The sequence below is a fragment of the Carassius gibelio genome, chromosome A14, assembly GCF_023724105.1.
Source record: "Carassius gibelio isolate Cgi1373 ecotype wild population from Czech Republic chromosome A14, carGib1.2-hapl.c, whole genome shotgun sequence".
NCBI classification, from domain to species: Eukaryota; Metazoa; Chordata; class Actinopteri; order Cypriniformes; family Cyprinidae; genus Carassius; species Carassius gibelio.
In genome coordinates, this window is record NC_068384.1 from 12686116 (window position 1) to 12709397 (window position 23282).

Consider the following 23282-nt stretch of genomic DNA (forward strand, 5'->3'; position numbering starts at 1 on the left):
ATGCTTGGTCAATCGTCTGTTTTGATTTAACAGATATATTCCATTGTCAAATATGTTCAAGTTATTAAAATAGACTCATAATGAAAATCATCTGACTAGTGGTTGACATTAAACATATTTAAACCTGAACATGGCTATGTTTGGTCTTGTTATGGTTTTTTCTAAGTGCCATGTAATCCAAAACATTGCAAATACACAGAAATGTTAAGAGTGGGTGATGTAAACGAGTACATTTCACATGGCTGTAGTTTTGTGTAATATAAAGCTGTTTTTTAATTGATTTGTGGGCTGCAGAACTACAGTTTAACAGTCTGATGAATTTTCAAACGAATCCCCTCCCCGATTTTGTTCAGTTACATCATGGATGAACTATCTGGCAGAGCATGTCCGTGCTAAAACTGGGTGTTTGCCTGCAAAGTTGTGTGGAGGACATGTAAGATACAAATCGATTCAAAATCTTGTTTATATTCTCCATTTTTGACTTAGCCAAAAGAGCTGCTGGACCTCTACTTTGCATTACAACGCCAATCTCATTCCTCTGGTGAGGATTTTTTTTTCTAATGCATGCTTTAAATGTGTTGTATAAATGTGTTCTGTGGTCGTTACTTAAATTTACTAACTAAATAAAACTGTTCACCAATAGACCTAAGTCAAGTTATAACCTGCATTATTCACAACCTGCATGAATATAATGTGATTTATGGTGCTTATCTCTGTGAATGACTCTGTATATGTATATATACAGGAAATTCATGGAAATTCCCTACAACAAAAAAATCTGGCCCCATCTGCTCTGTTTGCAGGCACAGCTGTATCATGCATCAGTTACTGGCTGTTTGCCTGCTGTCTCTGTTCTCTGTGCTGACTGCAGACTCGTCCAAGAAGGGACGCAACTTTACTATCTATTCATCACAGCTTAGCTGCAGTTTGCCAGGCCCTAAGGGTCCTCAAGGGAGTCCAGGTGCAGCAGGTCCCAGTGGTAACGTAGGCAAGATGGGGATGCCAGGTGCTGATGGCCAGGATGGGAAGGATGGTGACAGGGGAGAGAAAGGACACAAAGGTAAAGCATATGAACATGTCTGTTGCAGTTATAATGCCATTAATGAAAAATAACATTCAAAGTATTAAAATATGCGTTATTTTTGTTGAATATTAAAGTTGTCATTTTTTTATATGAAATCACATTTGGACAAAAAATGAAAATAAAATGGGCAAGTTGTTTCATAATACATGATACAACCTGTCTGCAAAATAAGACAGGTTGTATTTAAGAAATTTAAATACACTAAATACATTTGTGAATTTTATTCTCAAATGTCAGGTGAACAGGGTCGTCCTGGGAACCCTGGAAAATATGGACCACAAGGACGCCCAGGACTTGTTGGGAAGGCAGGACCACGAGGCCTTAAAGGGGTGCGAGGGGCACCTGGTGTGTCTGGAGTTCCTGGGATCAAAGGAGAGATGGGAGATGTGGGGGAAACGGGCGCTGCTGGAAGCTGTGACTGTGGAGCAGAGGCGCGATCAGCTTTCTCAGTAGCGGTAACCAAGAGCTATCCCAAGGAACACACGCCCATTCGTTTTAACCGTATTTTAATGAATGAGGGTAACCATTACAATGTCACCAGTGGCAAGTTTAACTGTGCGATTCCTGGTGTGTATTACTTCACATATGACATTACGTTGGCTAACAAACATCTGGCAATCGGGCTTGTCCAGAATGGCCAGTACAAGATCAAAACATTTGATGCCAACACAGGAAACTACGACGTGGCCTCAGGATCAACAATACTTAGACTGCAAAAAGGAGACCAGGTCTGGCTTCAGATCTTTTATTCAGAACAAAATGGACTGTTTTTTGATCCATACTGGACAGACAGTCTTTTCACAGGATTCCTCATTTTTGCTGATCAGGCTGCTTGAAATGAGGTGAAGACCAATTCTGGATCATCCTGATTGAACGTTTTATTTGTTTTGTATACATTTGATAAAAATGGCCCCCAATAACCTGTATTTACAAACATTTTATATGAAAATATAAATAATAAATTTGAAATATAAAAACTATATATATAATACTACCGTATATAAATAATACTAAAATAACACTGCTCATCAGATTCGTTAGACAATAAAATTTAATATTTTAATTGAATAAATGCCTTTTACATAAAATCAATCAACAGATTTTATTTTCCACATGAAATATTTTAATGAAGTGAATATGATAACCAGTTCTGAATCACCCTGATTGAGCATTCCATTTGCTTCATATTACATCAAATAGTCCCAATTAGCCCTGTGTTTACAGATCCACCACAACAGTATTAGACAAGGCAAGGAACATGTAGAAAGGCAAGGAAGAAACATGTAAAAAAACAAGGCAAGGAACATGTAGAAAGATGAACAGACTTACAAGAAATAAACGACACTCAACACTCAAATTTATTCCTTATAAATTATAGGAAAATACTTTCTCACTTCAAGTATTTTGCAACTTTTACCTCAGTCTTAGGCCCCCAATAATCAGGAAGACCTTTTACCCCAAGGGACTTCTAGCCACGTTGTACACTATGTTGTTAGTCACATATGACTTTTGATCTTCTACAAGATTGTTTTGTCAATGACCCCCTCATTTCTATTGTTTATTTACTATTCCCATAATCTAATCTTGTATTATGGTTCAAAGGTTTAATAGACCTTGTCTTGTTGAAACATGCTGTTATTGGAGATCTGTGAAACCCTCCTTTCCAAGTATAATTTTGTCCAAAAATAGCAGCCAATCACGCTGCTGTCATCATCTTATCAATATAGGTTAATGTGTAAAACCACTATTTACACAAAAGTGTAGAGTTGTTGAGCCTTTGAACTCTCATGTGACAGGTTATGTAATGTTACTATGATTATGCATTATTTGTATCATACAGAAATCTTTCCCTCATATAACGTATCCCACTACAATATCAATACATGTACAGTGCACACACTTTTAAAATGTACATATTTTAACAGAACGACAGCATTTCTTTAAGATGTAATTCTGTCTGTTCATTCATAGAGGTCTCTAGAGTATTTCTTATGTACCACGATTATTAGAAAATAATTTATTCAAATACGGAATGTGCGTTTGAGCTTGGAAAATCGTACAATGTACGTCAATGATGACGTGTTATTGTAATTTCCATACGTCTTAGAACGTTCGACTGTAATTGGCGGGAGAAGCGCCAAGCCCCTCCCATTGTCCGGATTTTATTTCAAAAGAAGCACTGGATGTCCTTTCGTCGACAGAAGGAATAAACCATTCAATGTCGTGTAGGTGAATATATCACTAAAATATATTGCTATTTTGTATTTTTTCCATATACGTTTTGGATTTGTTTGAAATGTTGGCATTCCAAATGTAGTCTTAATATGTCATATATAGAGTAACTTACTACTTTATGGAATTTTATTAGTGCATAAAAACCTAATCTACTGAACCCCCCTATCAAGATATAGTACACGTGTCACCCTGGAAAATGATGACACTTATACCGGCTTTTTTCCATATAGACAACGAAACATGTCTAAGTAGTGCCCAAAAATCTTTTACAAATGTTATATAGGTTTGTAAACTTATTTCTTCGTTAGTCATACTTAAAGCCATAGTTTGGGTTATCAGTTTAAAGTGCGGTTCGAAGGGCTGTCAACCGAAGAAGAACAATGTATCCGACCAGGCGCTGTTCATCGCTGCTTCACCGAGAACTAGCCGCAGTCTGTCTATCATCACTGGGGACACATCCAAAGAAACACGGTCCGCTCAAGAACAGCAGCCTTCCGAGTTCACGACTCTTCCATACCAGCGTAATTCATCCTCCTCCAACCAGGTCCAACTCATCACCCCTCCTGCTCGGTTCTTTACAAGGTAATTTAAGATTTCATCGCATATTCTTTTGCCTTACTAAGATCATGGTTGTGTTTATAAACCGAATTGAGCTCTTTGCCTAGAATAGTAGGTGAATTGGAACATTCTGAGACAGTCTTCGAGTCAAATTCAGTTTTTAGGTGTCCCTCGTGCTATGACAGATGACTCGTGTACAGTAAGAGGGAGAGTGATGACTTGTCATTCACCCTTTGAGGTGTGGAAACATATTGCAGTTTCCCATAGCAGATCCCCAATAACTGTGTATACTGATTTTGGTTATGTAAAGGGCATTTTATTATCTTTTTTGTTTAATTTGTTTTTATTTATTAAAAAGCAGTATTATTTATACTATTATAATATTTATTTTGGAATTAAGCTTTATTTGTATATTTTATATTTTTATATTGTTTTATATTTTATTTTACATTATGTGCATTTGTAATTCTTTAGTTTAAAAAAAAAAACATTTATATTCAGCTTTAATTTATTTTTATTTCAGCTTTAGTAATTTTAGTACTTCAACTAAAATTGTATTCATTTATTTGTCAAGGCATCATTTCTTATTTAGTGTGGGCCTTTCATCTAATATTTATATTTCTAGTTAGGAACAACCAAACTGCTAGAGTCATTAGAATTTCATACCGTTTTGTCTTGAGAAAATCAGTTCTGAAGGTTAGGGTCATTTTGATACATTATTATATTTAGTTTTTCTTAACATTGTTTGCCTGGGTTAGTTCGGTGTTCTCTACCTAGATCTATTCTAGTGTGCCTTCAAGGTAACTTGATAGTCCTGCTAAAGGTCAGTGAACAGTACACCCTTTGAACAGCCCCCTAACGGTTCAATCCCCAAACTGAACCTTTTTTCTATGTTATCTGATTTAGATATGCTATCTTATATATTTACCAACTCTTCCTCTGCTGTGAAATACATTTTAAAGTATAAAACTGTACTTTAAAAACAAGAAAAATCTGAATGTAAGCCAGTAAATTCAACAAAACACACTGCTATTAAAATCTATTTGTATATTTAACATACTGACAACCACCATAATAATGCAGGTGGTAAAAGAGAAACCCACTTGAAGAATCAAAGCTCATCACAAGGTGCACAGAGTCATTCATGCAAACACAAAACACCTTCACATGATACTTGAAAAAATGCAATGAACTGTCATTAAACAACAGAAGACTGAAGCCTAATGTTACATCTCTAGATTGAAGTATGTATACAAGTCTGAACAGGCAAATATCAAGTTTCGCTTCATAAACTTCTGTGTCAAATGAAGAACTAAATGTCAGAGCTTATGGAGAGAGTTCAGATGTGTGTCAGTTGTGTAATAAGGCCTTATATTCTCATGCTCCAAATTGACTATTTTGTTTGTTGGTTTTGGGTTATAGGTTTTTTTTTTTACAATAATTATTAATGCAATTAACAATTAACAATATTTCTAACAGCATTTGTTAGTCTAGCTAAATGCTAATTTATTAAAATATTATTATTCATTGTTACTTTATGATTTTTCATGATGCATAAAATTATTTAATATTTTTAATATTTTATAGTTTAGGGTCAGTAAGAAAGAAGTCTCTTATGTTCACAAAGGCAGTTAAAATAACTGTTTATATTAGGGCTGCACGTTTTCAAGTTTTTCATTAACCGTTAACCGAGGCCCTTAGCGGTTAATAATCGGTTAACCATAGTGTGCGCCAGGGTTTCCGTTGTCCGGTAATTTCCAGACATTGGCCAAAAAAAAAAAAAAAAAAAAAAAAGTCCGACAAAATTTAATCTCACCGGTCAAACTGTCCTATTAAAACTACCTAATAATCCCGCCCACTAACACAATCTGTATTTGAGAATAAGCCTAAAATGTATAAAGCAAATAGGCTATACACCGACCTTTGGCTATGTTATAAAGGAACAGGCTCTAGTAATGGTTATGTAACTTTCCGTGTTTAGGCGAAGGTAACAAGCAGGCTCCGCGGCCGCCTCGCTAAGGCTATGACTATGATATGTTTGACAGATACAATATTTGAAAATCGATAATTATTTTTTTTAATTACATTTATATCTGAATTTATGTCAACCTATAGACTTTCAAATATCAAAATGTCATGAATTAATATGTATTTGTGTACAAAATGACATATAAACATATTTTCCTATTATATTTTGCCTGGAAACGCTTCCAACAAGGCGTCAGTTCTATTTCAAGCATGCACGCGTCGAGCCGCGCCTGAGCCGCGCGTCTCACGCAGGCAGTCGGCAAGCTCTAACCTGTTAACATGGGAGCCGAATTAAAAACAGACACGCCACGCAGCTGAGATGCTTTCGCTCATCGCCACGCATCCAGTGAGTCCTGACCGGCCTAATGATGCCCGGGTGTTGGCTGTTGAGATTACAACAACGAGGTTGTACTTGAAGTATATCTAAGCACTGTATTGCAATACTTGCATTTTGCCCCGTCACTCTCAATTTTAAAGTGCTCCAACGCTGTACTTTTTTTTGCCCGCTTCATATTAGAAAAATGACTTCTTCTTGTGGACATTACAAATGTCTGGGAGCGCTCTGGCGGTCTCTGGTGGTGCAAAAATGTATTACAACTAAATTCAATGCACGCCATTGACGTCACTTAACCGAGCAAAATGTTTCACTCGGTTACGCAATTTTTAACGGTTAATCGGTTAACCGGTTAACCATGGACACCCCTAGTTTATATATATATAGAGAGAGAGAAATTAATATTTAGTTTTGTTCAAGATCAGTTTTGTTCAAGATCATAATATACAATGAATTAACTTTATTGTAAAGAGTAAGTGAAAAATTGTGAGCTTTATTACATTCCAGACTAATAAGCCACTGTCTTCTTAAACCATATATTAAATTAGGGCTGAAGTGTTCTCTTCACTGTGTATAACCGTGTGTGTGTGCACATGTTATGCACTGGCATGATTCGAATCCCTCTCGTGACTTTTGTAAATGTGTCATTGTGCAGAATGAATGGTAGGGGAAGTACAGACACACTGGTTCATTCAGGAACCCCTTTGTGCAGGAAAACACACACAGATACAAACACACTATCACATCCACAGCACCCAGAATCTTCACATACGAATACATAAGAGCTCAGTGGGTGAATGTTAGTGTTCTCTCTCTGTTGTACACTAACCTACTGACCGGAGTGGACACTGGATCAACACTGGATTAGTCCTGAAGTCCCTCAAAGTTTGTGACTTTAGTTCACCTGCATCAGAGACATACAGTGGGAAAGGATATAATAAGAGGTATTTTAAAAAAAACTTTACATTTTTTAAATGTACATAAGACCTAAATGTTTGAGAAGTGACCACATGGGCTATAATCCCTGAAGAGTCATTGATTAAATGAAAGTGAATGTGAAGTTTAAACTTAGACGAGATGACAAATATGATGCTAAGAGTTGCATGTGACTTATAAAACTGGTTGGTTTAAATTGTACGGGTACTGTGTGGTTTAAATGATTACTAAGCAGTGACTAGCCTTGAGTATTCAGCACTTCACTTCAATAAATGGCAAATTTCTTGTCAGTTTTGAGATTCTGCTTTTTAAATTAATGACGACATAACCAAAGACAAATTGAAAGAGAGAGGCTGGATGTAGAGTTCTTGGATGTAGTATTCTTGAGGAGGTATAGGAGACAACAGAAGTGGAACAAGATGGAATCAGATGATATGCGTATGATTAATAAATCAAAAGCTGTGTCTGGCATAAACATTTAAGTCAAAATGCAAATGATCAGAATTACTCCTAAATATTCATTTTACTTAAACTAACGTTCAAATGTTTGACAGTTTTTTTTAATGTTTATTAAAGATATCTCATGCTCATGAGGGATGCATTTATTTGATTGAAATACATCAAAAACAGCAATAATGTGAAATAGTATTACAATTTAAAATAACTGTTTTCTATTTTAATAGATTTTTTTAAATATATATTTTTATCTTTGATAGCAATGCAGAATTTTCAGCATTATTACTCCTGTCTTAAGTGTCAAATGATCCTTCAGGAATCATTCTAATATGTAGATTTGCTTTTCTTTTCATTTTCAATGTTGTGATGCTTAATATTTTTGTTGAAAACATATTTTTTTGCAACATATCTTTATTTTACATTTAGAATAAAATATATTTATTGCCCCCCACTTCCTTAATGTATTTTTAAAAAGTTTGAACATTAATGTAAATGTAAAATAAAGATGACATGTATGCAAAATTCCTACTGGTTTTGGTCATTTCTAATGTGTTCTGAGAGGTTTTAGTATGGTTGTGCAGTTACTAGAATAGTTATCTATTACTATTATGAGTAATATGAGTTGTCATTCATGTCTAAAACAAGTTAGAATAAGGTTTATATATAATAAATATAAGCAATAGTAACAGTGTTTTCTAATGCAAACAGCAGTAATAAAGGTTCCTGTTGTGGCACGGTTTGTTCTCGATATTGCACCTGGGAGTTGTCATGACAGACAGTACACAGCAGTTTCCATGGCTGCAGTTAACCCATTGTCAGCTAACATGATGAATAATGAACATAGCGGTAAACTAGCATACACACATCTTGTATCCATCAAGGTTAAATTGAGAGGCTAAAGAGGTTAATCAAAGTCAAGAAACATGCACACACTCATGCAAGAATGTTTATAGGTGATTCATATCTGGTTAAACCTCTTCTAAAGACTCCGAACAAGCCCAGACAGATGCTGAAGCATAAGAGACATGTCCCTTGTGAACTTATCAGTGCTTTAAAAGGAGAAATACTTTTCAACATTACACTCACAATGTGCTGTGAGGTATCAAATAATAACCAAATGACGTTGTTTCTAGATATACAAGTTTATTGTTGTTTCTATTTTTTATTTTATTATACTTTATTTTAGTAATACACATTAACAACAGACAGTACTTAAGACCTAATTCATTTGCACTTTAAATAGCTACCATGTGCTGTCATACTATTGTTTACATTGTCATACACAGTAAGCTGTACCGCTGCTATTTATATCTTCACTGGCTGTTGTCTGTTTTGTATAAAGTATGTTGTCATTTTTCATACTGTGTACTGTTTACAAGTTACAGTCTTGTCTAGAATACACAATCATTTCACCTTGTGAACAGCATCAACAGAAATTAAAATAAGGTCTAATCGGACAATATAATTAAAAGAAGCATGAAGTAGATAAATATAAGACTTTAAAAAAAAAAAAACCTGAAGGCATATAATGGCTTTAAATCTTGTACGTATATATATATATATATATATATATATATATATATATATATATATATATATATATATATATATATATATATATATATTAATAAACATCCATGAATCATTATAAATCTGTAAAGTTTAAAAAAAAATTCTGTGTATTCATGTTTTGTGATGTGTGTGCAGTGTGTCAGATGGGGAGCAGCAGCAGTAGACTCTTCAGTACTCTGGCCCAGACTCTGAGCAGCGCTGCGCTGACAGACCCACACGTGGAAGCTGACGACTATGAGCATGAGCAGGCTGACCCTGACGCTCTGCTGCGTGAATGTGAGGAGGTTTTAAGGAACCGGCCTCCTCGAATGCACCGAGACTTTGTTAGGACCAGAGCCTGCTCACTGCAGAACACACCCATCCGCATCATGCAGTGGAACATCTTAGCACAAGGTACAGAGTCTGTCTGCTCATGTCATGTATTTGATTCATCGTTGACTCACAGGGGGTAACTTAAATCAGAGGTTTTATGCTTTTTAATGCTACCAGCTTCCTAAAAGTCAGCTATATACGTATTTGCATGTGTAAAGACTCTTTTATACTGTGTGAGAAAAATAAATGTGATTGTTTCTGTAAAGTAAATAATATACCTTTATATTGCCACTGTATATATTGTAAAACAAATATTGTAAAATAGCATGTTCTCCTGCCGTTTAGTTCTTGTCTCCCTAGTTTCTGTCATTAGTTGCCTTGGTTACTTTAGTAGTTTGAGGTGTCTTGTTAATTTACCCACAGTTTTCTGCCATCTATTCTGTATTCTGTTGTTGTGCTGTCTTGCTCCAGTGATATTTCTGTGTTGCTTACTCATGAATTTATATTAAATACTTATTTTGGAGCTTCCTTCTTTGCCGTGCACTTTACAATCAGCACACGTGACACGTCTAAGTTTAGAATGAGAGTCAAATTCTGTAATCATTTTTAAATGATTGATTTAAAAATCTCTGAGGCTAATAAACTGTGTTAGACTTTACATTTTATTTTATAAATGTATCTTTATATGAATCTAGGACTAAAGACACCACCTTTAACTGCAGTGCTACCATATTGTGCTCAATACATGATGTAAAGATTATTTATTTTTCGTGTGTATCTGCAGCTCTGGGCGAAGGCAAGGACGGTTTTGTGCGCTGTCCGATGGAGGCGTTGAACTGGTCAGAGAGGAAGTATCTTATACTGGAAGAGATCCTTACCTACAGGCCAGATGTACTGTGTCTACAGGAAGTGGACCATTATTTTGACACCTTCCAGCCTGTGCTCGCCAGCTTGGGCTACCAGAGCAGCTTCTGCCCCAAGCCGTGCTCCCCCTGCCTAGACGTTCACAATAACAATGGCCCTGATGGCTGCGCTCTGTTTTTCAACCGACGTCGCTTCCAGCTGCTCCACACCACTCACCTTAGACTCTCTGTCATGATGCTCAAAACCAACCAGGTGGCCGTCGTGGCTACACTTCGCTGCAGGCTCACAGGTCAAGTCTTCTGTGTGGCGGTCACACACCTGAAAGCACGGAGCGGCTGGGAGTCGTTTCGTAGCGCACAGGGGGCTCATCTCCTCCAGCAGCTCTGCGTCCTAACCACACAGTCACACACAGAGATGGATGATGAGAACCGGACCAGGGTTTGGGAAAGCGAAGAGGGTATTCCGTTGGTGGTATGTGGGGATTTTAATGCGGAACCAAGTGAGGAAGTGTACGGGCGCTTTCTGTCTTCTTCTCTGGGGCTAGACAGCGCTTATAAGTGTCTGAGTGAGGACGGGAACACAGAGCCGCCTTACACCAGCTGGAAGATCCGGCCCAGCGGAGAGAGCTGCTCTACTTTAGACTACATTTGGTACTCGGAAAGAGCTTTCCAGGTGGATGCTGTGCTGAGGATACCGAACGAAGAGCAGATCGGGCCAGACCGGCTACCGTCGTATCATTATCCCTCTGATCATTTGTCTCTGGTGTGTGACTTAAGCTTTAGTCAGCGGCCTCATAGGCTCATGTAGCTGCCAATCATTAATGCCCCCAGCCTTCATCTCCAATAATATCCAGAATAGCTTAGGACATTCCTATTGTGTGTGTGTGTGTTTATGTCTGAATGCATTGTTTCAATGATTGTAACTTATTTTATTCACACAAACCTTATTTTTACTTGCTGATGTAGGTCTTAATGCACTTCTTTTCTTAATATCCTTGAAGGAGATTCACTATTATTATACTCTAATTGTTTAAGAAGAGGTTGTGCAATATATTGTAATTTAAGTGCTAAAGGATGATCTCAGGAAGATGCACATTCTCGATTGAAAGGCTGCACAAGTGTAAATATTTGTATATTTATATTGACTTTACTTTTTTTTCTTTTAGTAACACTGTAATAATTAATATGTTTGCCACTGACCAAAATATAAATATATATATCACAAAAATATCGTGTATTCAAATTGTGTGATCTCTTTCTATAATGATAAGCAAAAGTGGACTGGTTTAAAAAACATGAATTAGATTTAAATACACGTATAAACTTCCGTCATATTTATATAAAAAAAAGGTAAAACGGCAGAGTGCTGCTACTACAAGCTGCGTTATTTATTGCCCTAGGAGCATGAAGCCATAACAACAAAACCTCGAACTAAAGAGTTTACAAGTAAAAAGCCACAGTGCTCATAACACATGGAACAACATATATATTGCATAGCATCTCTTTTGGTGTGCACTTGTTAGGTCTACGAAACAATGTTTTCGTGTCATTACACGTCCATCGTTTTACCTTACCTGATATAAACGGCACTCATATCTAATGTCAGCGTTGGCTAACCTTTGTAACGTTATATTAAAAAAAGTTTTCACAAGTAAATAAAAGAGGCTCATAAGCTGCTTACTTGCTCATAAGATACATTTCTCTGATATCCATCTTTCTTTCAAGAGTTTAGATGTTAGTGACACTCGCACAATCATTTGTATCCATGGTCCTCAAACCATCAGATTCATCCGCACAGTCTAGCGGAGCGGAGTCGAAGCACACCTCACATAATTAACAGATGTCCCTCCGCATGTAACCTGTAGTTTTATGCTTCAACCTCTAGATGAAGAAAAGTTACATAGCGTGGATTTTTGCTTTAATGACCTACACAACTTTTGTATTTTAAACATTGTCATTTCTTTTTACAATTATTTAAATTATTCTTGCAGCCTTCTAAATCGATCCTTTAATGGTGAAATCTTTCATAATCTGGATGCAAAGACTGTCATCCTTCAGAGCCAATCTATTCTCGTCTGGATCCATCTGAGACAATTAGCAGAAATAGATTTACCCGTATCTTCTGGACTATAAGTCAAACTTTTTTTCATAGTTTGGCTGGTCCTGCGACTTATATAGTCAGGTGCGACTTATTTATCGCAATTAATTTGACATGAACGAAGAGTCTACAGCCGCCAGAGGGCGCTCTACGCTGTTCAGTGCTCCTGTAGCCTACATCTGAGCTGCGTATAGCGCCCTCTCGCGGCTGTAGACTGTAATGTTTTTTTCTTGGTTCTAAATAAACGCTATTTATAGTCCAGTGCAACTTATGTTTTTTCCTCATCATGACGTTTTTGGACTGATGCGACTTAATAGTCCGAAAAATATAGTAAATACAATTTAAGTTAACACAATAAATAGCTCTGCAGTAATCCTAGTACCTTCCACAGAGACTAATAAAGTCTCTACAGTAGTAGATTCTTTGGGTTGTGAAAAATGGTTTCATACTGGACCGAAATTGAACTGAAATGACTAAGATCAAACTTCACACCATGAAGACAAGTTTCCCACATTTAGACCAATAAACTTCCATGATTTTTCCATGTGTCATGGTAATGACTGGAGAGAGGTTTTTAAAATCTATCAATCAAGATCACATTTACAGTCATTTCTAGTAAAATAAATAATAATAATAAAAAAACTTTGAACCAGTTGTTTGTATATTTCTCTATATTTAAATCTACTTGGATACATTTTTAGGGTAAGAATACAACAAAATATATGCTTCATATATTGAATATTCAATATACTGTATAAGACATTCTTTCCCATTTTTGTACATGTGAAAAAAAAAAAAGATTTGCAAAATACAAAGCAGTGAATGCATGATACATGAAAACATACAATGATAAATGCACAAAGAAAATTATAAAAAAAAATCTGAAATAACAGGAAAAACATTTGAATGTCCTTCAGAAAAGTTTCCTTTAAACTGTAAAAAAAAAACATCTCATATTTACACAAAAAGCGCAATCAATTACTTTCAGTAATGATTTAGAAGAAAAAAGCTGACCTAAGGCTGCTTGTTTTATTATCAATAACTACCGCAATGGTATGTCTACGCACAGATTCTTTTATGCTCCAAATTACCAGGTGATGAAAATCTTGGCTGTTTCTCTTCACCCATATGACTTCCTCTCAGTCTTTAGCACCAAGTGAGGTTCGTTCCTACAGCATCACAGCACAGATGGTATGCTATAACAAAGCGTGATTTGAATAGATACATTTAAGAAATAAAAGAAGGAAGAAAGGCCATCTGACATCTAATCCAGGCTCAGGCTAGACAAACCACCGTGGGTTATAGTGTTGGACATGAACAAGCATCTGAGCTGTAGTGCTGGTTTCTTCAGTTTCACATAAGAGCCAGCCACTCTTCACATCACTTGTTTTATGTGCATCTGTGTCACAAGCGCTGATGTTGGTTCCAGTGATGTTAACTCAGCTCTGTGTGGTCGTGGGGTTCGTCTGTGTGCTCGGTGTGTTCTCTGCAGCCCTGTTAACTGTCTGATCCACAGAAACATCAGGAGATTCAACCTTAATAATAGTCACATCCTGTAAAGACATCGCTGGCTGTACGTTCGGCACCACGGTCACTCCCGGCTGCGAGGACACCACAGTTACAGGAGCTGTGGAGGCAGTGGTGGTGATGTTGGAGGGGACAGCGAGCTTCAGGACTTGGGCGTTGCTGGTAGACACAGTGAAAGGGGAGAGTGTACTCAGAGTGATGGGAGTGCCGGGTTTGCCAGGCATGGTGGGAAGGGTGATGAGCTGCAAGGTGATTCTCTCTCCACTTTGGCCCCGAGCAGGCACTAGCGTTGGCACGGCCTGGAGAACCACTTTGCCTGCGTTGTTAGCCCCAGCGACTGAGTTGGGCACAGGGAAGATCGGCGAGCGGACGGTGGGAGAGTTGACAGTTACTGTGGAGATTTTCTGACCCTGTGTTGTCATGAGTACAGGATACTGCATGGCAAGCCTCATTGTCCTGAAAACAACCAAAAAAGCATTGGGATACGTGCAAAGGTTAGGGGTAACGTTTAAACACTATAGGGCTGTATGAAATAAGACATTTTGATATAATACCCAGAGGCTGTTGCTATGTTGTCTGGCGACTGCTGCACAGTCATGAAGGCATCTTGTCCTGAGCTTAGATTGATGATTTTAGGTGCAGCAGAAGAGGGAGAGACCAGGGTCCCTTTGCCTTTTGGGTTGCTGCGATTGGATGCAGCTGGGCTCTCTCTCTTTCCTTCATCAATGCTGTCATCCATGTTGTCATCATCTATGAAAACAATGTCTTTGGGCATCTCCTTAAACTGATACACAAGTCTTTGGCCTTCCACCTTTGATAAAATGCCCCTTTGATAGTAATACCTACAATAAATAAATAAATAAATAAAAGCAAAGAAGAAGAAGAAAAAAACAAATCAAGATTCCAAGCACATTTTCAAGTTTACAAATAATTTAATTTAACAACAGACATTACCGGAGTGCTCTCCCCATTGTCTCATAGTTCATGTCAGGTTTATTCTTATGTCTGCCCCATAATTTAGACACCGCTTTGGAGTCCACAAGCTTGAATATGCCCTTCTCTTTCTGAGTCCACTTAATGTACTTTGGACAGGTTTCCTTGTCCTGCAGAAGGTCCAACAGGAACTCCCAGAGGTAAGTAGTTGAGCCTGTAAGAGACGGACTTAAAATTTGTGGCACCAGAAAATAAAATTCTCTTGCACAAATAAACAAAGAGAAACACTCACCCTTGCTGTCTTTTGATTTCCTCTTATAGACCATATCCAGAGAACCATCACAGAAACTCCTTGGCGTTCTGGGTTTTCGTCCTGCTGAAGAAGATCACAGCAAACAAATGAATCTCTTCTAGAAAATTACACAGTTTTTAACTATGCTTAGCTAACTTTTCCGCTTAGGTAATGTAATTAAGAAATTGAGGTGAAAGCGAACTTTAAGCAAATGCAATGTACTAAAATCATGCATTAGTTTCCAAACATATCAGTAGTTCATTGTCTTGGGTAATAGGAAATGTGGTTCACCTCTCTTTTTCTTCTTCAGTAAATCAGTCTCCTGCAGGACAACAATATCCTTGGCAACGGGTCCCATATCCTCTGATGTCACTTCCACCTCCATCTCAGATAACAGCTCCTCTGCAGAGATTAACATCTACTGTTAATTTTACTCTTCATACAAATTTGATATACAGAGTAAGTAGTAGTAACTTAAGTTCGGCCTGTATTGCAGCATGCAGTGCATGTGTAGATGTAAATCTCACCTGTGCTGCGATCCCCCTGCAAGCTGGCTGGTGAATCCATGTGCAGCAAAGCTTCAGCTGCTTCAATAGTTTTATCATGCACAGAGACCTCCACTAAGAAAGAGAAAAAATATAAAAAAATTTGCACAATTAAAAAAAAAAGAAAAAAAAAAGGAACAAATATATTAATTTAAATACACTATTCTAAAGCAAGAAATCCTTTTGCTATTTGTTAAAGACTAAAAACTGATATAGAAAATTTGAAATTGAGCTTGCTTCTGATTAAAAGAGCATTCTGCGTTGATAAACATGTTCCAGTACATAAAGTAATAAATTGGCGGTAAAGAAAAGTGTGTCTATTTCGATGTGTTCATTGGCTGCACTGCAGCTTCTGAAACAATACTAAGCGCTCATTGGCCAGGAGTCCTGTCACTCAACGACCTACAACGCATATAAGTACATTTCCGCCCTAAACTTCGAAAAGGAAAAGCGTATTTTTAATCATATATTTGATATATTGTTCCAAGCGAAAGTACTTAAAGTTTTCTAACCTTAAAGAAAATATAGCGAGACATTATAAAACTACACGTTCCATAAGTTTACTAAAACAATCTCGAGTAAGTCTCATGAAACCAAAAGCTGTCAATTAAATTTTCTTCCATGACGATTTTAATGCAAAAATGAAATCCCGCACCCGTTATACTTCAAAATATACCACAACAAATTTGTCATTCGTTATCGTCTTTGTTAAATCTAGAAAATACATCAATAAAGAGCAGAACCGTTAGCTGATTTAAACAAACAAAGCCAAGAAAAAAATACACGGCCGCTACAAAACATTGAAAACCTCAAGCTCTACAACGAAACCCTGTTAAACAGTGAACCCCGTTATAAACACTGTAAGACACAGCGTGTCTAAGACAGAAAAAAAGAAAACAAACACACTTCCTGGATCCAATAACCAGCATCAATCCGCTAAGAATTCATTATAACAGAGTAAACGAACCATTTTAAATACACACAACACCAATAGCAAATATTACTCTACAAACACAGAATAAAAGTCTCACTAAAACAATATAGCAAGAAAATACTTAGTATTACTTAAACTTGGCGCACGGGTTAAACGACAGCTCTTCTTCACTTCCTGGTCGTCAAACGCTTTTGCATCCTTCACACAAGCGGGAGCGCGCATTACCTCAAATCACGTGATGAGCGATGTTTTTTTTTATTGTTTACTAGCTTTGCCGAGTAAAGCGAACTGGTGTTTAGATACATTTAAACGGAGTACTCATCTCAGCTGCAATAATCTCCTCGCCAATAGTATACCAATATTTACCCATATTTCTCCGTCTTTGGTTACAATGAAGACAATGCCACTATATATGAGCCTGCGTTTTAAAAAGGTACTTACTATTCGGAGCAGTCAATTATTTAGCGTCTTTGAGCACAGAGAACAAACACGAGTATTAGAAAACCATTCTTTACATCCAGATTAGCGTTTGTATAACCCATTTACCCTTTTCCCAAGTGTTTCAAGTCTACTTATCCTACAAATTATAAGATATGCTTTTGTTTTTCTAATTTGTATCTATTATTTCCACAAAAACGCCACAAGATGTCCCTCTTTAGCTGTTGCTGCTGCTAAAATAAAAAATAGGGCATACTTGGAAATCATGTTTGGTGGTAAACACTCATACACAAAAGCAAGTGCCACAGGTTGACCTCACTGATTGCTCTTTCATGCAAATGCATAATACAACATTTTCCTTGCGTGGAAATAAAGCCCTATGACAACTGTGAAAATTTTTGCTTACCTGTTGCCATCTCCTGCAACTCAGTCTCCACAACTTGTTCCTCAGCCACATCCTGCACCAGGTAGGTATTCTGATCATCATAGACTAACACCTGAGCAGCATAACACTGCTCCACATCAGCGCTATTCACCTGCTCCACTATAACTGCAGGACAGTCCTTCTCTTCATCAGCCTCCATCCCATCATGACAAACCTCCTTTAAAAAAAAAAAATAAAAATAAAAATAAAAATAAAAAACATTTTAAGTTTCCTTGTAATGTAGATTTTAGCTCAGTTGCAGTTATGACAGCGTATATGTTGTACAAGTGCAGACTTCACCTGCTGAGCTTCCTCATCTCCAGTGACATACTCCAATATATTCCCTCCACCATCTACAATCACCACAGTGGTCATGACTCATTCCTCTGTGTCAGAACCAGACTTATCCACTTCGCCCCTACTGATGACCTTGAGTGACCTCAGCCTGAGAAATGAAAAACAAAATAAAATAAACACTGGTAAATACAGTGTCAAACACATTGTGCTTATCTCTGAAAATATTCATAACTTCCCTCAACACACTGTTCAGATAAACCAATGTAAGTTAATTAAATATTTTAGAATAACAATAAACAAATCTCATGTGAACTAAATCATGTGACTAATTAGACCAAGAGGGTACTGATATCGTCTGATGCCTTTTATTGCATGGCAAATTTCTTGAAAGATCACAAGCGGAGGTTCAGGCAAAAACAGATGCACACACACGCAGAAACAAAACAAGAAAACGGAAGAGGCCTGTATCCTGTTCGCAAAAGTGATCTCAGCCCAGTCATATTCGCTGTTTTAGTTTTTCCCAATAGAAAAAACACTAAGGGTTGTGCCGATTTCATGCACCATATTTGCATAGATTTTTCTCAACTATGTTGCCCTTTATCAAAATTTTCCATCAAGTATAACAAAATGTAAACACTGACACAAGACTGATAGACTCTAGTTATTATTGACATTCAAATAGCGCCACCATTCTCCTGCAATAACATTGAATCAACTTATTTAAAAAAAAAAAAAAAAGGAGTGGATCAAATTTTAAGCAGCAACCATGCAAAGAAAGGAAATCACAAGGAAATTATTAACTTGCAAAAACTGTATCTGACACGAATTATTAGATCGATAAACAAACGCCTGCTGTATATACAGACGCGTCCCATATACCATCAAATTACTTCTAAATTAATTAACTTTAACCTCAAATGTATGTAACTTATGTATGCATGGGAAAATATGATATTTCTCACCGTTTGTGGCGATTTCTTGTCGTTTGGTGCACCTCAAGACAGTCAAGTGCACTCTGTCATAAGGTTAGCATGCTAATCATGCTAATGACAGATTATCTAGCTGACGATAAAGCGGGTCAACTTGCGTAGACTGCACGCTGATAAAAAGCACGCACACAGGCAATACACAGAAGCCTTTTTGGTCAATGTAAAATATAAAAAGAATTCAAATTTGTCAGGCTGCGTTGGTGTAGGAGGTAATGTTGAGCGTTGCTGGTTTCGGGCCTCAGGATCCAAACAGACCGACAGACTGACGAACTGCGCAGCGACCGGAACTGACATCACACACACCCTTGTCAGGCGCGAGTGTGTCTATGGCAAAAACGATAGCTAGCTCAATTTAAAAACAAAAAATAGGCTAGTGATCATGACATAACCTATTTATAATACTATCACAATCAATGATATCCTAATACTATGCTTAAATTAGCAAATGTTTATGAAGGATATAATCTAAATAATATAGTACAGAAATTGAAATGGCAATCTGTACGGTCGTAACCTCAAATTAAAATCTTTATTACTATCCTGAAGAATTTACTAAAATAGGGTAATTTCCAAATCCTATCTTTCAACTTATTAACAGAGAAACCTGCACCTAAGCACCTGATAATAACATAGGCTGGACTTACCCATTTGTCAAAGGTCAGTGACTGCTTTGGGACCCCAAAAGCCAAGGGCCTCATAAAGTGCTTTTCATACAGGACATGCACATTTAGCGTTGAACAAGCTCCTTGTGTATCCTGCTCGTAGGAATGAAAATATTATGCATCTAAAGCTGTAATTAAATATTGGGCAACAGTGCATAGGTTATTATAAATTTTTTGTTTTAAAAGCAATTTACTCATTTAGAAATACGTTCCAAGTAGAGGACACATGAGCAGTTACTATTTTTGGTTGATATAATCCTTAGGCTTGTATAGTCATTACTTTTTTTCAGTTTCATTTTCATTAATTCAGTCTGCAGTTTTTGTTCAGACCAATCCACCACATAACACCATTTATTAAATTAAAATAATAATTTATACTTAGGCTCAATTGTGAGGTTTATCTCAACCGTAAATCAATTGCTATTTCATGACAGAAATCCATCATAACATGCGCATGGAAAATGTTGAAACACTGGATACAACTATGGCATCAGCAAGCATAAAAACAAAGTTTCGAGGTTTATCTGGGTAAATGTGTACAAATGTATAGGGCCCCAATTCACTAAATCTGCCCCTGATCACACGGAAATGTTTTACAACTCTTTATTTTTCTTTGACGTACATTCACAGTTGAGAAAAAAAAAACTAGTTAGGGTTCACCTACAGTGAAAGGTGAAACTTCAAAAGAGCACATGAATGTGTATTGCATCCAACCCTTAAAACAAAAACAAAAAAGAACAGGTGAACACATCCTTTATACTGAACCATACTTTACATTATCTTCTCACTTTCACATTATAAAGTTGTTATCTTACCTATAACACAATATCAAAATCAATATCAAAATAGGTTTGGTGATGGTGAAAAACTAAGAGAGAACAGGAAAACAAAGGCAAATGATGCAGCAGTGGGGTTTATCTTTTGGATAATATTGTAATGTCAGCCTTTAAAAAATAAAACTGGAATGCGACTTGTAACATGGCTTATTGTTGTATTGATAATATTGACACAGGTAATCTGTTTGTCAGTTGTTCTTTGACTTATTCATGTCACATTGGTAATGTAGTTGGTTACAATAATACTGGTTAAAGGAGAACACTGTCAAGCTGAGGTAGAGAGGTACAACTAAAAAAGGTGTTAATTCATAAATAATGCAAATGAAAAATAGCATATATTGAAGATAGAGGAGAACCTGAAGTCTAACAAAAAAAATAACTGGTGGTCAGCATGCAGAAATGACCGTGTTTGTGGCTAATGTTTAGCCCTGCTGGTATTGTAACTATTGACGTGGCAATTCCAAGACATCTCCAACTAATGTGTTGTTTGAGGTAGGGTTGACTATAATATAGGCTCCAATGTGCAGTTGACTCAAAAAGACTGGAGTTCGATTTAAAAAGTGTATAAAGATGGGTCACAAACTTGTATGTGGCACATCGGAGTGAAGTGAAAGTTCACATGAAGTAACCACTCTCCAGTGGAAAGCATGTAAGTGCAAAGAGAGTTGTATTTTGGGATGAGTCAGAAGAAAAACAGCATTCTGGGCCCAGTGGAAGGTTACTGAAATGCAGGGGGTCAAGGAAATACGGAAAGGGGAAGGCAAGGCACATCACTAATTCTTTATCAGGGAACCGGTTTACTATCCCAGAACATCTGACTGCTCCCAACTGAGAAAAAGAGAAAACAAGAATGAAAATCTCATATCAATATACAGTAAATTTCAAAGTTTTGAGAGAGTAAGATTTTTTAATGTCTTGGAAAGAAGTCTTTTGTACTCATAAAGGCTGCATTTATTTGATTTTAGAACACAGTAAAAATTTATATTGTGAAACATTATATAATATCTTTTAAAATACAATTATTATACAATAGAAAGGTTTACGAACCTCAAATTTGATAAAACTATCAAATTTCAATTATAAAATATATATTGTACTATATTTGTACAATATAAACAATATAAAAAAAAAAGTATAAAAAAACAACATTTTCATGTTACCTTTTTCAGTTGGTGCTAATGCATCTGCACTTTAAGTATCCGACGCTAACCCTATAAACAACATTAAAAAGAAACATTTAGATTATAAAAACAATGTTACAACGTATATCAAGCACTTACATCAGAATACGTCTTTGTCCTAATATATCTTTCCATCCTCTCACTAATTCACTTTTCAAATAACTTCAAGTATTTGTCAAGTAATGTCTGTTAAACCATATTTTTTGCACCCATTATTATTTACTTAACTAGTTAACCCAGCACTGCATTGTTAAAACAGATTACCTTTTACCTGTCCCAATGACTCTTCACCATCATCAGGGGCTGAGATGATCTTACCAGTCATGGGGGACACACCGAGCACCATGGGCTTCTTTTCTGTTTTGGGAGCTCCCTCCAAGATAACCACTATGTAGTCTCGTTTGGGGTCTTCCAAACAATCAGGCGCACTTAATGTTTCAGCTAGAGCATCTTCCTCAGCTCCCGCTGTGCTCACAGAATCTGGTTCAACAACACTTTCTGTAACTTCTACAAATGGACTTGCTGCTTCTTCATTGACTTTACTTACTAAAGCCTCCATAACTGTACTTTCTGCAATCACCTCTGCTGCCTTTAGTTCCTCATCCACTAGAATAACCTCTTCTGTTACTTTGGCTGCAGGTGTTTCCTCAAGTTCTTCAGTCACTACAACAGGTGCATCTTCAGCCACAGCATCAGGAGCTTCTTCAGTTACCAGGTTAACTGCTGCCTCTTCTGGCACAGGGGCAACAGGCATCTCTTCAGTCACTGGGGTAACTGATACCTCCTCTGCTTCTGGACCAACAGGTGCCTCTTCTGTTACAGAGGAAACTGGTGTCTCTTCTTCCACTGGGACAACCAATATTTCCTGTTCTATCACCAGGAAATCAGATGCTTCTTCTGTGGATACTGGTGAATCAAACGGCTTTACTACTGGATTCTCTTCTAACACTGTGGCAACAGGTGGCTCTTCTATAACTGGGGAAACTGGTGCGGCTTCTGTAAATGGAGAAACGGGTGCCACCTCTGTTACAGGTTCACTTTCCAAATGATCTGTTGTAGGAACCTCAGTGGGCTTCTCTGGTACAGCTTCAACTGGCACATCTTCCACGGATACAGACTCAATAGGAACAGCCTCGATCACGGAGGCAGCAGCCAGCTCTCCTGGTTCTGCAAGACACAATCAAGCCACCCAATAATCACACACACAAACACACAAGACATTAGATGTTTGAGAGGTATCAAATGACTTATTTAGAGGTTTTATAAATGTTAAAGCATTTTAAGTTTAAATATTATTGTTTAACAATTATCATATTTCTGTGTGTGTGTGTGTGTGTGTGTGACTGTAGTTTAAAACAGAAGATTAATCTAGACACAGACCCAGTGGAAAAGATACAAATGAGACTACCAAAAGTAGAGCACAGAGGTTCATCCCCACTATATTAGTGATAGTTATAACAACAGAGAAACATGCTTAAGTAGCTGAAGCAAAGTTTAGCACATTCAGGTATGATCTATGATGTGTATCTTTGCATTTCACAGAATGTAAGAGGTTTTCAGCAAGTATCGTCATTCATGTTCACAGCATGCAGCTCCATTTAGGGGTTTCCATTCATTCAGAACATACATGAAGGCTTTACTGCTAAATATCACCTAGAAAGGGACACACCACAAGAATAACTATCACAAGAACACCAATGACCTTTCCACTAAATTCAGCATTTTAAAACATTACTTTTAAAAACAGA

At 37.0% G+C, this 23282-nt stretch overlaps 3 protein-coding genes across 5 annotated transcripts; 2 read left to right on the top strand and 1 right to left on the bottom strand.

The window, feature by feature from the left end:
- Window positions 1–190: 190 nt before the first annotated feature.
- LOC128027530 (complement C1q tumor necrosis factor-related protein 2) lies at window positions 191–3067 on the top strand. The gene is made up of 3 exons (XM_052615230.1): window positions 191–541; window positions 804–1060; window positions 1322–3067. Exons 2-3 carry the CDS (start codon window positions 817–819, stop codon window positions 1918–1920), a joined length of 843 nt encoding a protein of 280 aa, XP_052471190.1. The 5' UTR covers window positions 191–541; window positions 804–816; the 3' UTR covers window positions 1921–3067.
- Window positions 3068–3288: 221 nt separating this feature from the next.
- Window positions 3289–11615, top strand: LOC128027532 (nocturnin). The gene is made up of 3 exons (XM_052615234.1): window positions 3289–3901; window positions 9339–9596; window positions 10300–11615. Exons 1-3 carry the CDS (start codon window positions 3700–3702, stop codon window positions 11184–11186), a joined length of 1347 nt encoding a protein of 448 aa, XP_052471194.1. The 5' UTR covers window positions 3289–3699; the 3' UTR covers window positions 11187–11615.
- A 127-nt stretch (window positions 11616–11742) lies between these two features.
- elf2a (E74-like factor 2a (ets domain transcription factor)) lies at window positions 11743–19144 on the bottom strand. Of its 3 annotated transcripts, none has more exons than XM_052615231.1 (9): window positions 18829–19144; window positions 17870–18014; window positions 17552–17747; window positions 15756–15848; window positions 15520–15630; window positions 15229–15312; window positions 14958–15150; window positions 14558–14845; window positions 11743–14459 (listed from the first exon to the last, which is right to left on the bottom strand). In XM_052615231.1, exons 2-9 carry the CDS (start codon window positions 17942–17944, stop codon window positions 13916–13918), a joined length of 1584 nt encoding a protein of 527 aa, XP_052471191.1. In that variant the 5' UTR covers window positions 17945–18014; window positions 18829–19144; the 3' UTR covers window positions 11743–13915. The 3 variants fall into 3 exon arrangements, with proteins under 3 accessions (XP_052471191.1, XP_052471192.1, XP_052471193.1); XM_052615232.1 differs by having other exon boundaries at window positions 15229–15309; window positions 18829–19143; XM_052615233.1 differs by lacking the exons at window positions 17552–17747; window positions 17870–18014; window positions 18829–19144 and adding an exon at window positions 16839–16996.
- Window positions 19145–23282: the final 4138 nt, after the last annotated feature.

What these genes read in the sequence shown, in the direction of transcription:
- LOC128027532 (XM_052615234.1), top strand. Translation starts at nt 3,700, where the DNA reads ATGTATCCGACCAGGCGCTGTTCATCGCTGCTTCACCGAGAACTAGCC. An exon ending in CCTGCTCGGTTCTTTACAAG is followed by an intron (nt 3,902 to 9,338) that starts GTAATTTAAGAT and finishes ATGTGTGTGCAG; the next exon opens with TGTGTCAGATGGGGAGCAGC. An exon ending in GTGGAACATCTTAGCACAAG is followed by an intron (nt 9,597 to 10,299) that starts GTACAGAGTCTG and finishes GTGTATCTGCAG; the next exon opens with CTCTGGGCGAAGGCAAGGAC.
- elf2a (XM_052615231.1), bottom strand. Translation starts at nt 17,944, where the DNA reads ATGACCACTGTGGTGATTGTAGATGGTGGAGGGAATATATTGGAGTAT. An exon ending in GAGATGAGGAAGCTCAGCAG is followed by an intron (nt 17,748 to 17,869) that starts GTGAAGTCTGCA and finishes TTTTTTTTAAAG; the next exon opens with GAGGTTTGTCATGATGGGAT. An exon ending in AACATAGCAACAGCCTCTGG is followed by an intron (nt 14,460 to 14,557) that starts GTATTATATCAA and finishes GGTTGTTTTCAG; the next exon opens with GACAATGAGGCTTGCCATGC.
- LOC128027530 (XM_052615230.1), top strand. Translation starts at nt 817, where the DNA reads ATGCATCAGTTACTGGCTGTTTGCCTGCTGTCTCTGTTCTCTGTGCTG. An exon ending in GGGAGAGAAAGGACACAAAG is followed by an intron (nt 1,061 to 1,321) that starts GTAAAGCATATG and finishes CTCAAATGTCAG; the next exon opens with GTGAACAGGGTCGTCCTGGG.